The sequence below is a fragment of the Synchiropus splendidus genome, chromosome 2 (genome assembly GCF_027744825.2).
Source record: "Synchiropus splendidus isolate RoL2022-P1 chromosome 2, RoL_Sspl_1.0, whole genome shotgun sequence".
Taxonomy (NCBI): domain Eukaryota; kingdom Metazoa; phylum Chordata; class Actinopteri; order Syngnathiformes; family Callionymidae; genus Synchiropus; species Synchiropus splendidus.
The window spans coordinates 24,700,951-24,716,017 of NC_071335.1; the positions used below are offsets into that span (position 1 = coordinate 24,700,951).

Here is a 15,067-nt window from a genome sequence, read left to right on the forward strand (position 1 = left end):
CTAGTGAACTGTGAAGCTTTATTGATCCAAGCAGACATAACCATCCAAACTGGCCACAGAGCATTACAGAACTGTTAAACTGGCAGGTGGGTCGGCTGAAAATGAGTGAACTATTTGCTTGTGGTGAAAGCGGCACAACAGTTTGGTTTCTTCTCCTTGTGGAGATTTAAGCCCGACAGAGAGCGACACCCGAGAATCGCACTTCACCCTTCTCCCTCTCGATGAATCCACGGCACACAGCAGCTGCATCCTGAAAATAAAAAAATAATGACTGATGTGTGATGACTGATTTACCTTTTAAAATAGCACGGTAAAGCATCTGTCGAAGGGTGGTTCCTCAACCTCATCAGCAAAATATTTTTTACACCCAAAACTCCTTCTGGATGATGGAGGATAGTTGTGAATAATTTAGGGGGGGGAGAAAAAACATCAGCACTTGTCCTGAGAGGGAGTTCAATCAAAGTTAAAACGAATGTAGCACGTGCTTTATCAAGTTGTTTCTGCTTCAAAATGCTAAAATCATTCTGTTTATTTGACATGCACATGGGCAAACCATTGTAGAAGTAATAGTTATTTTGGATTAAAATGACTGCAAAAACTCACACGGTATTTTTTATAAAAACAGACAACCCATTTAAACAACTTAAACATGATAAGCAAACAGCACTTGTACTTATAATTATTTAATATTCTTCAGTTGAAAGCCTCCTAGTGGTGAAAGGTTTGTACAGTAATTGAGATATTTGCGCCACTATCAGTGGCAAATTATGTAGCAACAAGCGGCCAACATTAAAGTGAACAGAATTTTCAACATTGACAAAGAAATTTTTCACAACGCATAATGAAGCTGTTAATAATAGGAGAATTATTTGGGTGAAAAGGATTATGATCTCCAGCTGGTCTTGTTATTGGATATTATTCAGGACTTCTGGCAGAACTGCAAATTACTCGGACATTTAACTCTCACATGAACACATTCAGTGGATCCAACTGCAGCAAACCGACTGTCCAGCATGAAGAAACTGGTTAACTGACTCAACAAATCTTAAAGACAAATAGACATGAGGAAAAAATATGACGGACAAAGTTAAAAACTGTCGAGGCATGACGCATCTGTAGGGCCAAATTCTAATTGTTATTATTATTTTGAATTCTAGATACTGCATCTCAGGGTGACTTAAGCAGCGATCATTATAGTATGATTAACTTACCTTGACAAACGAACCCTCAGTTGTAGCTGTGTGGGTCAATGGTCCATCCAGTTTGCCATCTTCAACACAAAAAACAGTCCAATTTCCGAAAGCCTCACAAAAATGAATATTATATAGAACAGATTTTACCAAATTCATGGAGCATTCCATTCACATTGGTGAAAGCAATGATGTGGAAGTTGTGGTCTTCTTCTGGCTGTTGAATTGATGATACATGGTGGGAATAAACAGCTCCATAATTCCCAAATGCAAACGTCATCAGAACTTACCCTGCCTTGAGCCTCGCTGGCCACCTCTGTGTGCACGTTTTGAATATCCTGGAACAGAAAATTAATCAATATTCATTAAGTTTTCTTTATATTCTACATGGCAACCACAGCTCATATTGATTAGATTAAACAGCCTTTATTCTTCACACAACAAGGGAATTCAACTAACCCTAACACACACAGTAGCAAACATTAAAAACATTATAGACAAAAAAAAAGCCAAAAAGAAAATAAAAAAAATCCAAGATGTACATATATTGGACAATGGAAGAAATGAAAAATGAGCAAACATAATTCATTAATACTGTAAAAATAAGGACCTTAGATAAATTATTACAAACAAACATTATGACTATCCATGATATTAGTCAAACGAAAAAATCTAATTACAAAAAATTTATACTGCATTTTACGTGTTGGTGTTTCAATATGGTGGAAAAGGCTACTCCCTAACCATGATTTCCTACATTCATGGCAGGTCACGAGGTCTGATATCAACTGACAGTCCTTAGTTTGGTACATAATTCAGTGTATCTGGAAAATTGCATTAATGCTTGCTGCCACCAAGTGGTTGTAAATAGCATTACATGTCTGCCATCCTGAACGAACGCATCCATTCAACGGTCTAGACCAGTGATTCTTAACCATAAGGCCGGGGTCAATGGTTGGGCTGCAGTCACCTTCATGAAGGCGGTGAAAAGTTTTTTTTTGTTTTACACCTTTGGGCCGTGAGACGCTCAGTTTTAGTACATTAGCCACGTATGGTGGCAGCAGTGTGTCACTGAACTGACTTGACAGCTGCAAAAACAACTATGGAGAAGTTATTGAAAAGAAAAAAAATGATCAAGTGATGCTGCCCCCCACCCCACAGTAAAAACTGTTTATGAAAGCACCTGATGACCCAGTTTTGAAAATTAATTAGAACACTTTATGGCAATACTTAACTTATATCTTCTTTGAAATTTCAATACAATATTTTTACTTTCAAATTTTACTCAGAATTGTATTCAGTTTTTCCAGTTTGCTTTTGTTCTTTTTTTTTCCTTAAGTAAATTTTATGAATATGACTTGCACCAGTTTCTGCTGCTGCCTGGACATTTCGATGATAAATATATTTGCGAATGATCACATGGTTTCATGTCATTTCCTGGTTCAAACTGTAGTATAAAAGCTTTTGAGCGTCTCTCTCTTGAGTAACTGTTATGCAAGCTGGTGGCATTTTACCAACAACAACAACATGTCATTTCAAAAGAGATCTGAAGGTAAGCCTGACATTTCCCTCCAGGCCTATTCCCACGCCTCCTTTCTCCACCAGATATCAGTCATTCAATAATGTTTTCCTAACCTGGTTGGTCTCAAGGAGTTTGGCACGATCATCAGGTGACTTGCCGGCAGTGTCATCGAGAAACTTCTTCAAGGCAGAGCCATCCTCTACAGAAACAAAACACCATATTAATTGTTAATTCACTGAGATATTAAAATACTGTATTAAAACGCCTCAGCCATAACCGCTACTTTATCATAAAAACATAACTGGCACACATTACAAACGACAAATTGTGATAGCTTTTTCAAATAAAATCAATCGAAGCGAATTACTGAAATCGAATTGGCTTCTGTTGTTTCCGACTGCATGCAGCAGAGCGATGGTGCCACAGGAATTGACGATGGTCTGCTTCAGGAAATAGGCACCAGAGTCTTTCACCACCTTGTCTGTCTGGCTCGCCCTGAAAGATTCATGCTGCCACACACACGCACACACGCGCACCCGCACACACACGCACACGCTGATTATTCCACTGTGCCTTAGTGGAAATAGTCACATTTGCACTGCAGAATACACAGCTAGAGTTCAATTCCAGTCTATAATATAATTCAACTTAGTTGATCATTCCTCATTTGCCATGGTTAAGCAATGCAGCACATAAGTGGCAAGAGGAACACTTTGTTTTTTGCAGTTTGCTAAACAAATTAAGCAGCATCTGAAGCACCAGGCTAGAATATAAATCTAAGGACGAATGCAACAGAAAAAAAGGCATCACGGAGAACAAACTGTGTTTGCTGAGGAGTCATACGAGAATTATTTAGGGTTTTTTTTGTGCTCGAGGTTATTCAGGTTATATGGCGTGTGCAATTTGTAGACACATGATGCACCTCTGATATAAAATACGGTAAGATTTGTGAAGTAGAATCTGCAGTTTTGACTAAAAAAACGCTAAGAATCAGCCATGAATATTTCCAGTAACACAGAAATGGAAGGCAGGTCCCTCACATTGCAACAGAACTCTCTCACTCACAACCAACAAAATGCACCGTCATGCCTTCAGCTTGTGCTAGTCAGGGCAATGGTGACAGGGGAGACTGACATCAGACCCCATGACAAACCAAAAATCCCTCAGATGTCGATAAGTTGTGATAAATGCCCGCATTGTGCATTTGTCTAGCAACATAAATACTGAACTTTCAAGATAATAAAGTCAAACACTAAACATTAAAGATATCAATAAAGTAATGAAACATTGAGCCACATATTTAATATTTCACAATAATATAAATAAACTTTAAATACTATAATAAAACAACAAATCTAACAATAATATGGCCAAGTAAAGGCATAGTGACATGAACGATTATAGCTTGAGGTTTGCTGTGGTGTAAAATCAAAACAATGAATTTCAATTGAAAATAACATGGGAGTGTTTGAAAGCAAGGGTAGGATCCTGCATTTTTCCTGTCCACCATGCCCTCCCCACGCTTGAACATCACCCCACCCAGACTCATCTAGCATCAGTAGCTCACCCCACCCTTGGTTTCACCCATCCAGGAAGGAGACAGTACAGTACCCTAGTGTGTTATGGTACCTGTTGGGTGAGTGGAAACAGCAGTATCAGGGCGCAGCATGGTTTGGGGACCGCGGATACATCCTCTTCGCCCATACCCAGCACATCCACAAAGCTCCACTCTCCACCCACGCCCAACTTGGACATCATCTACACAGGAGGGACAGAAAATGAGACAACTTCTGACAGAGACATTTCCGACGCTACTTCTCCGTAGCTGCTTCAAGGATGCTGCCTCGACCATGCAGCCACACCCAGCACTTTGTTTCACCCACGTAGTTTAATAATTCAGTCGCACTGAATCATTCAGGACCACATTCGTACAAAGCAACCGTACTGTATGTTGAGTAAAAGCGAATGAAGCGGTCCAACTTACTCGGTCGCTGCGAGCTAACGCCCCGTACTCACCTTATTTAGCATCTGAAACGAGAGCACAAGGAGCAGCAGGTGAGCTCGCGCAATTAAAACAAATCATGAATTATTTCACCTCGGGATTTATTTCCATTGCAGGCCACTCCATTGTCGCGTTGTTCTTCTCCTTCCCGCTCCGTCACTTTGGTTCTCGCGAATTGTTCTCAGGCGTGATTGCAAGTTTATATGTTTTTATAGCGCGATTACGTCATTCAATGTGGGTCATACCAATAACTGAAAGACAGGGGGATCAGAGTGACGAACCTTAGAGAAACAGATTTTAAATTTACGGAAATTTATTTTAGACATATATATTCCTGTACTGAGTATTTTAAAGTGGTTTGGGATGAAGAGTGGAAATCGATTCTCAGCACGTTGTTGGAGCGAGAAACTGAATTGCGCCACTGTGCTCGAGAACATTCATAGCCTCGGAATATTCTCGAAACATTCACATTCTAAATAAAAAGTCACAATTTAGTCAGTTATTATATTGTAATAATTCACATTTTGTACAATCATTGTGATTTTACAACGCTAATCCTTCCGTGTTTGACCAAATTCACCTTTATTTAGATGTTTTGCAAAATACCTTTTATTGAAGCACTAAAATTCAATTCTCACGTGAATATTTTAAGTACAGATCTCTCTCCTTACTGCATGGACATCCCCGTGGATTTTGTCAGTCATTATTTGAATTAGGTTGGAGGATGACAAGGCACTTTTTTCCCATCCATTTTCTTAGTACGATGTTAGGTCATGGGGGCAGCAACCCAAGCAAAGAGGCCCAGATTTTAGTCACTCCTGGGTTAACAAGCTGCTCAATCATCAAGTCAACAGAGACATGATTTCTGCCTCATTAAACACACTAATAATAGACAATAATAATAATAAACACTAATCAGAAGAGTATTACATACTCTTCTGATTTAGACACATTCACCTGTATCACATAAATAAATTATATAGTCAGCTAAATAAGATAAATCCCTACAGAGCAGTCACCACAACCCTGTTCATATCCAGATAAAAAGAAAACAAAAGGTTTAAACAAACGTGAAATATCGACAGATATAACCTTCTTATAATCTTTAAATCCATGGACAGCAAATAAATAAGTCTATAGAAATGCTACCTACCAACTCACTAACAATCGCATGATAGTTAGTCATATTATGTTCATTTCAATATGCAGTTTTTAGAATGGTTTGGGTCACATTGTTCTGTGCTTTTTATTTCACAAGTAGTTGCCTAAGAGAGCTAGAAGTCAGATGGCCTTGTTAATGTTGTTAATGCATGTCTGGATGCCAAACGCCAACTGGCTTGTTCTCTATCAATTCATCAATTGCTGTCAAACTGCTCCCAATGTTGTCTTCTAATGTCTTCTAACATCATCATATACAAAACCACACGGGACTTTCTGCTAGCTCATTTGTCTAACAGAATATGAACATGAACATATGAACATGAAATACAAAGAACACAACATCATCCTTTTCGCCATCAGAGCCAAAAATTGAAAAGTTAAACATCAATTCAACAGAAAGGGTCGAACCATCTCAAACCCTGTACGGATCACTCATATTTATAAGAACAGCATGGAAATCTTGTTTTTAGAAAATTACCAAAGTTGTAGTATTCAGTATTTAATGTCTCACTACAAAGGAGTTATTGGATAGTACATTTATGTTTTTCATTGGTTCCGGATAATCATGCATTTCCAATCAATTATGGCTTATTTAATAGCTCCTCAATTCACTTAGAACCTCTTTCCTCCCTGTTCCGATGAGTAGAGAGTGGGGAACATACTGAATCAAAGATTCTACCCGTACACAGGGAAGGAGTCTAAGTCTACTGTAATTACATCTGTTTGCCACTGGGTGGTAGTCTACCACAGTGCGTCAACACTAACCATATCGAGGAATATGGTTAAGGAATATGGTTAACTTTTGCCCCATTAACAACCTTTTTTTTCAAACATGCATTAAAACACGACTTTCAGTCCATGCAGGATCAATGTCTTCATAAATAAACAGGAAATCCCCAGCCCCTGCAAATTCCTTTGAGGACTGCTTGTGAATTACTTTGTTGCAACAATGACCTCATTGAAGTTGAACACAGACACCAGCAACACAAATAACATGCATTTCATCTTTTTTTAAAGCGAGATTTTTTATGTATTTTCTGTGCTTTTGGTGTCTGCAAAACAACTAAAAACATTGTGTGCGGAGTCCAACCAACCGTGAGCAGAAAAACAAATGACTAAGAGGGAGGTAAATAGTAGCACAATAAACAAAGACATGTCAACATGTGAAAAACAGAATCCAAGATTACGCGCAAAGTTCCCTCGAATACAACGTGAATATTTAACTTCTGACACAATTTGTTCCACATCAAGCTGATGTCAAGTTCAGTCATGGCCTTGAGCCTAACCTCACTTGAACATAGCCCTAACTAGTTACAATAATCCTCAACTATATCCCACCAAACAGTGAGCTTGTTTGGGGGGCTGTGAGTGGACTTGACATCCTTTTGTAGCCTTTCCAGCTGAGTAGTCAACATTTTTTCTCCTATGATCTTTTACAGAGACTGATAATCAAGTATAGCAGAAAAATAAGCAACACTTTTCCCACCCAAAAAGCCAAGACACTTTATAATCTGGGTTTGACTTTCCGGTGAAAAATTTCTCCTTGTAATAGTTTAAATTTTTAAAGCATCCGAAGCATAAAACCTCCAGGATACATTGTAACTTGACTGTTTTGATGCTCCAGGCAAGACTCCTTAGTCAAACACTGCTTTTTTTCCCACCACATGGCATGACTTTCAAATTCCAAGCGTGTCAGGGGAGAGGGAAACAGAATCAAATCATTGATCATGAATTCTCTCATTCTCTCAGAATAATCGATATTGTCGACAGAGGTACATTCTTGGTATTCTCTCTCGATGTTCCTTCTGGAACCTGAATCACTCTTTTGTTTGCTCTGACTCCGCTTCATGAGCACATGTCAACAGCACAAGCTAACACTGCCCCAACACCTTGCATATAGTCAATAATGTCTTTTTGCACCGGTTTGGCAGCATATACAGTACATGTTATGTTATGTATTATTTAAAACCATCCTTTAAATTTTTCAGTAACTCATCAACAGTTCATTAAACTTTAAAAACCGTTGAAGACAGATCTAATGTGCGATCACGTATGGGCCGCTCTCTGGGCTCGATTTGAAGTGTCACGTTGTTTTCATGATCCTTTTACTCAATCGGTTTTTCGTATTTTAATGTTGAAAGTCAGTCATTTGACTTCCACTCAGTTTTTCACTAGTCATACTGTCTCATTACTCATAATCTAATTTCAAGCTTACTTAATTACATTTCTATAATACTGGTTATGAAACACATTTCATATCTAATAAAATGAATAAAAATATTCATTAATTAAAAAAGTGATGTGACACATTACCCTTTTGGGTAATTTTGTGAATAATACTGAGAAGAAGAGGAAGTGGAAGAGAGAGTAGAAGAAGAAGAAGAAAGAGAAGACGGTTTTCAAACTTAATGATTAATGACACGCGCATTTTTTTTCACCTGCATATTTCACAAGTCACGTCAAGTTTCAACTCAAACATTGAATTCATTGTTTATTGACGCCTACATTGAAGCCTACATTTCCCAGAATCCTTCTCAACACCGAGCCGAAGCCCACCTGGGTGTGGCGCAGAGCACGCGCCCACACACGCGCACTGCCTTTTTCCGAGCGGACCCGGGCGGCTCCGTTCTTCTCCGCCTCCTCCTCCGCTCGTCGCCGGGTCTCCTCTGCCTCTCTCTGCTCGCCGAGCCTCTCCACGGTAAGTTCAACTCTCCTCGGCTGCACTTGAGAGCGAAGTTTCCGCGGAGCAGTCAGGTGACCCGCGGCAGCTCCACCTGTGGATTCAGCTGAAGCGGCGAAACACTGTAAAAAGTGACTTGTGATGTTTCAAACGTACTTTCTTTGGCAGGAAACCGCTTCTCTTCACCGCTGAAAGACACTGACCATAAAATGGTGAGTAGTTGCATTGACATTTTGACGCTGTCTCTGATGAATTACAGCGGTTGGCGTGCAGCTAAATATAACGTTATAGCGTAGCTAAAGCCCGTTATTTATGCTAATGTCCGTACGAGTTGGCAAAAAAGACAACGCCCACCTATTACACAATAACCAGCTTTATAGCCGGTACGAGTGGTGTTGTCACAGATTTTTATCAGCGCGTGCAGCTATATTCACATCCATTCAAGGCTGAGATGTAAACAAAATCTACGTTTCTTGTGAGAAGTTTATGAAAGTTGTATTGAGTAACTTTCCTACAAAAGTGGTCAGAGAGGTGCGCATGCTCACAAAGCTGCTTTAAGGGAAGTTTGGAGTATGACTCATGTGGTCTCGTTTCATTTGGGTGGTTCCCTTGGTTTAAAACACCCACCTCTGTGTCTGGCGTCTATCTCTTACAGAGAAACAGAGTGACTTGTTTTCAACCATATTATAGACGGGCATAAAACGTTGCTACAATATTCCTAATCTGAGTGGCCGTTGGCAGCCAGACAGTCTAGTGCAGGCTGAAAGCAAACATCTAATGGATGTTGTGATTGTAAGTGTGTGTGATGCCGTGGATATGAACGCAGACAGGAAGCTGGAGTTGAGTTCAGCTCCCTATCTGTCCCTCGTTTTACTCCCCATTCTCACTATTCTCCTTCTGGAGCATATAATACTGTAGCTGTATTTATGTCAATAAAGTTTTATTCAAATATCATACATTACGTTGAGCAATTTCTATCTGTAAATCTGACTTTTGTTTTGCTTAAAGCATGACCATGGGAAAAAAGTAAACAATTCTGTTTGTTACTGAAAAATGTAACTAAAAAGCAATATTTTTTTCCAAAACATTGGGTTTAAAAAAAGAGTGTTAGGATAAATGTGCTAGCGTAACAAAATGCATACAATAGTTGTTGGGTTGATTCTGATGGTGCCAGATGGACCTGAAGAAGGGTGCGGGCTATGTGGTGTGATGATCTTCAAATACCAATATGGTGGGCTATGATGTTAATAATTAACTTGTTATCGCAGCTGATAAAGACAATCGACATTTTTTTTTTATAACCGAGAACAATAACTTTGTGGACAGTAACCATGGTCACCGTCGATTATAAAAGTACCTGAGGCGTGATAAGAACTGTGAGCTGTCACTGTCCCTCTGTTTAACTTATCTAGTGTCCACATACCCGCCTCCCACAACCCGACCCTCGCGTCAAGTCTGAACTTGCTCCTCCACATGTGTCCCACTCAACAACATGTATTCAAACATTCCAGTGATACAATCTGGTTTGGACCCTTTTCACTCCGAAATTCCTCCCGATCAGCCGTTCGCCTGTCTGTAAATTAGATTCCCCATGTGCTGATGAGTGTTCCGTCCAAACAGCTTGACTGAGGGACCTGATTATTTTGAGATGTTTAAGAATTTCCGTGGTTTCCCTCTGGAATAACATCACCCACCATGGAACAGTGTGAGGGAGTGTCTCTACTGAGTCACACATCCACAGCTGGAGACATTTTTACCAGAAGTCAATATCAAAGTTAATGAGACTCTGACTCTATCGACTGATTTTTATTGATCCTTCAAGTCACCTAATAACTATCGCCATCAAGATTCAATCGTATTCCATTTAATGTCACTTCCATTGTGGCTTTCAGAATCAAGGAGATTTGATATTTGACATTCTTTGCCTCAACCTTTTGTCTCCACAAGGGAAAAAAAAAGTAACTCCCTGGTCGTCGCTCACATCTTCATTCCCACAAAAACCACACATTTGGTGGTTGTTCAATGGCAGACCGCTTCCTCTGTTGAGCTCTCGCAAGAATTGAACAAAAACATGGGCCGCGAACGCCCCCCTAGAGGGCGGCTAGAAGTTTTCTTGTGATAGTTAACAACTATGGAGAAATTCTTGAAAAGAAAAAATGATAAAGAGAGTCAAAAGGGTAGTTGTAGTAGTGCAGTTTTGTAAGTAATTGGAACATTTTATGGTGATACTTTTATTTACATTTCACTTTAATCTTCTTTGGAGAATAAAATATATGATTTTTATTTTATGATATGTAGACATGGTTTTATTATATTGATTTTATTCAGAATTTTATTCCGTTTTTGCCAATTTTCTCAACAGTTTCCATCAAGTGTATTTTTTTTCTTTAGTAAATATGATGACTAGTACATGGTTCTGTTGCTGGTTGAACTTTCCGATGACGAATATAAGTGACAAAGGTTTTTCTTTGTTTTTGTGTAAGTAGATTAAATATGGTTATTGATCGTGAGTGAAGCCAAGAGAAATGAATCAGTTCTATTCCTTAAATGGGCCCCGAGATCAAAAAGGTTAAGAACCCCTGCTCTGAGGCACATCATGGAAAAACCCTTCCAAAAATTATTTCCTGCCTCATTGTGTTCACAAGGGTACCATTCAAATGAGGGATGTCTTCTCTGCTGCAGGCCAACCGGGGAACCGTCAGACCAAGTGGAAACTTCAACGCCAGTGCAGATGCTGAAGTCCTGCACAAGGCCATGAAGGGACTAGGTGACTGAACACTGTCTGTCAGGATTGTGGTCTCAACAGTGGTGACGTGGTGGTTTAAAGAAGAACCAGTAAATGTTTGCAGCTGTAGATAGTGTTTGAAAATGAGTTTCTCCTGTGTAAAAGTAAGCTCATAGTTTGTTAATATATAGGAGCAAACAGTGTAGTAAGTCAGCTGACTGTGCCGGCTCCGCCCACTGACTCACACCACACCATGAGCCAAGTAGAAACGTGACACTCTCTGAGCTGCACTGCTCTGTAGCCGGCAGTGATGTGTGTTTACACCTGTGGCCATCCAGTGTGTATGTGATTACAGCGAGGTGAAAACAGCGATGAACAGTTGGGTAAACATTTTGCTTGTTGCCATAGGAACCGATGAGGACGCCATCTTGGAGCTGCTGGTTGCTCGCAGCAACGCTCAGCGTCAGGAGATCAAGAGCACCTATAAAACTCTCTTTGGAAAGGTTTGGATCATTCATGGTGTCTGGAGGGAGATGAGCAAAGTCATATTCGGGTCAATAGTGAACTATTGTGCTCATAGATCAGTTGCTGATATGATCGAAGCTCAAGTGAATGAGGGCGGCAGCAGCTAATATTTAAAGAATTCCACGGGAAGAAGAATTCCAACTGGTGGTCATAATGTTATGGCTGCTGCAGTCACAACCATGACTGTGTGAATTTCAGGATCTGATCGACAATCTGAAGTCGGAGCTGGGTGGCAAATTCGAGACCCTCATCGTGGCCCTGATGACCCCACCCCTGGCGTACGATGTGACGTCTCTTCGTAACGCCATCAAGGTTCCGTTGAATCCTCATTTGTTTAGATTGTTGTGAAAATACTGTGTTCAATAATTGTTGTCTGGTACTAATCGATGAATAGTCCTGTTCTAATTCAATTTTCGGAATGAAGTAACACTGGAAAGGAGAGAATGTTCAGCTGTTTTTCTTTCTTCAGGGAGCTGGAACTGATGAGAAAGTGTTAGTGGAGATTCTCTCCTCTCGAACCTGCCAGCAGGTGAGCGAGATCGTGGCCGCCTACAGGCAAGGTAAGAAACTACAGCACAACTCAGTAGTCCTCATGTAAAAATATTCAGGGTGGGATTTAATGGTATAAGAATAGAAGCCACATTTTTCAATTGAATGAATTTGGTATATTTCTATTTCTGAATTTCTGTTGTCTGGAGAGCAAACTGTTAAATTAAATTAAGTTTGTTGTAATAGATTAATTGTAATAATGTCGTGATTAATTATCATAATTAACTCATTTAAGTCCCACCACTAAAAAACATATATATTTCTGGCCGACAACTGCACAAGTGAAAGCTTCAGAGCCGATTGTGGAACGAAACAGGATCAGCTGGTTGTTCACAAGATCTAATGAATTATACTTCTGAATGTCCCCCTAGTGGCCGTTTAGCGAACTACATAGCACAAACTCTTGAAACTCCTCTGTCACCTAGTAAATTTAGACAGTAGAATATGGCATAATAATGAAAACATTTGTAGTAACCTATCTGTAATCAATGATATTTCAAGTATCTGTCTTAAATTTGTGATCTTTTTAAAGGAGCATGACTCACTTGAAATTGAAGGGAGTCCAACAATAATATTTTTTATTTTTCATTCAGAGTACGATGACGACCTGGAGGAGGACATCTGCGGCGACACTTCCGGCCACTTCAAGAGGCTTCTGGTCATTCTTCTGCAGGTGCGCCTCCTCTCGCCGCCTCCTTTCTTCAGTGTTGGTCAACAAATAACACTCTTTCTTCCTGCAGGCCAACAAGCAGAAGGGCATCCAGCATGAGCACGTCCAGAGCGACGCTCAGGTATGTCAGTCAGGAGTCAATATTGCTGCTGCTCTCCACGAATAGGATCTCTAGGGCGTCGCTGGCCGGTGTTTGATTTAAAAATGCCACATCGTGAGGAACTGTGTGTTTTGGCGGCGGCGTTGTGGAAGAGCGAAAAGGGCATCTGACTTGGAGAACTGTGGCTTGTGTCTTTGTTATGATCGGTCTTGTGATCTCCCTCTGCAACTGGTGTCTCCCTGGTTGTGTAACTGCTGCGGGGCCAGCCTGAGAGGAGCTCATGTTTGAATAACTGTGCTCTGCAGGTTCTCTTCAAGGCAGGGGAGGAGAAGTTCGGCACTGATGAGCAGACGTTCATCACCCTGCTGGGTAACCGGAGCGCAGAGCACCTGAGGCTAGGTGAGTGTTGGGAGGGAGCGACAGACAGAATGGAGTCACGTCTAACTCGTGTGCGTGTGGTCAGTTTTCGCCGAGTACATGAAGCTCTCTGGATATGAGATGGAGGAGACCATCAAGAGGGAGACCTCGGGGAGTCTGAGGGACCTGCTCCTCGCCGTCGGTGAGAGACCGGAGTGCCAGCCGAGACAGGAAAGACTTGTGTTTCTTAACTTTTGTTTTTCTTTCTTAAAGTGAAGTGTGCCCGCAGCGTTCCTGCCTATTTCGCCGAGACCCTCTACTACGCCATGAAGGTAGATGATTTAGAGGTGTAGCTTGCTTCCATCTCAGTTGCTGGTCCTCATGAACCGTGTGTGCTGCAGGGAGCAGGAACCGATGACAACACTCTGATCAGAGTGATGGTGAGTCGCAGTGAGGTGGACATGCTGGACATTAGGAAGGAGTTCCGCAGGATGTTCGCTTGCTCCCTGCATTCCATGATCAAGGTACACACACACACACACACACACACACACACACACACGCACGCGCGCGCTCCTGTTCCACTCTGACCTTCTGGGATCTGCACAGGGTGATACCGGTGGCGACTACCGCAAGGCCTTGCTGCTGATCTGCGGAGGAGATGATGCGTAACCATGGCAACCACTAGAACCACACCAGAAGTGCCTCCTTCAACACCACCAAAAAGTCCATCGCAACAACTAGTTACTTGTGTGCGACGTCTTTTAAAACGATCATTCCAAACGGTAGCTAACCTGTTGACATTCAAGCCGCTTTCTTGTCAACTAATATTCTTGGAAATAACTCTTGTTTTATTTCAGTAATGTACGTTTGCACTTTGTATGGCAGAACCAATCTATGGAAATTAAAAGCATCCAGATGATGAAGTACAATCGGACCCGTTGTGTCTTCTTTATTTTGGTTGATGGCAAAGAATTTCTGCGCAGAAAATTTGAAATGGAAAATTTCAAAGGTCACATGATGCGGACAGTGATGGAAACATGTTTGATTGGCAGTTTTTTGTCTCAAACAGAAATATTAAAGAGGAAATGAGACAGAATTCTTTTCAACTTCCATTGACCGAGTTTGCTTCATATTGTTAGAACTTCTAAGAACTGTGAGTGAGAAAGGGACACAATCGTTTAATGTTTGTACTTTTGAAATATTCCATTCAAATCAATAAATATTGTTGATGAGAAAAATAGGATATTCAGACGTTGAAATTAAATGGGAAAAAATTAAATCGGCATTAAAGGTGAATCGCGATTCTTCGGCGCAACTAGCCAATACATTGCATCAATACTCGCGATATTGTGGGGAGAAAAAAACTGAAGAATTGGAGTGGCAGATGTATCCAAATTCACCACCAGAGGGCGATATTATAAGCGTTTTCATGGAAATAAACGTCACCATTCGACTTCAGTTTAAAATGAAATCACAGCAACATGTATGCATTTAACGTATAGTAAATAATTCCATGTACAAATTTTTCTTTTCATTTTGGAATAATCAATATTGTCAACAGAGGTACATTCTTGGTATTCTCT

At 40.5% G+C, this 15,067-nt stretch overlaps 2 protein-coding genes across 4 annotated transcripts; one reads left to right on the plus strand and one right to left on the minus strand.

The window, feature by feature from the left end:
* Positions 1-6: 6 nt before the first annotated feature.
* uchl1 (ubiquitin carboxyl-terminal esterase L1 (ubiquitin thiolesterase)) lies at positions 7-4,912 on the minus strand. 3 transcript variants are annotated; one of them, XM_053856727.1, is made up of 9 exons: positions 4,808-4,912; positions 4,697-4,740; positions 4,342-4,470; positions 3,080-3,221; positions 2,826-2,911; positions 1,481-1,528; positions 1,341-1,407; positions 1,212-1,270; positions 7-250 (listed from the first exon to the last, which is right to left on the minus strand). In XM_053856727.1, exons 3-9 carry the CDS (start codon positions 4,468-4,470, stop codon positions 167-169), a joined length of 615 nt encoding a protein of 204 aa, XP_053712702.1. In that variant the 5' UTR covers positions 4,697-4,740; positions 4,808-4,912; the 3' UTR covers positions 7-166. The 3 variants fall into 3 exon arrangements, with proteins under 3 accessions (XP_053712702.1, XP_053712700.1, XP_053712701.1); XM_053856725.1 differs by having other exon boundaries at positions 4,729-4,740; positions 4,808-4,840; XM_053856726.1 differs by lacking the exon at positions 4,697-4,740 and having other exon boundaries at positions 4,808-4,909.
* Positions 4,913-8,413: 3,501 nt separating this feature from the next.
* On the plus strand, positions 8,414-14,418 carry anxa5b (annexin A5b). The gene is made up of 13 exons (XM_053855978.1): positions 8,414-8,573; positions 8,724-8,767; positions 11,238-11,322; positions 11,689-11,783; positions 12,004-12,117; positions 12,275-12,365; positions 12,948-13,027; positions 13,095-13,145; positions 13,430-13,523; positions 13,588-13,683; positions 13,755-13,813; positions 13,883-14,005; positions 14,091-14,418. Exons 2-13 carry the CDS (start codon positions 8,765-8,767, stop codon positions 14,151-14,153), a joined length of 954 nt encoding a protein of 317 aa, XP_053711953.1. The 5' UTR covers positions 8,414-8,573; positions 8,724-8,764; the 3' UTR covers positions 14,154-14,418.
* Positions 14,419-15,067: the final 649 nt, after the last annotated feature.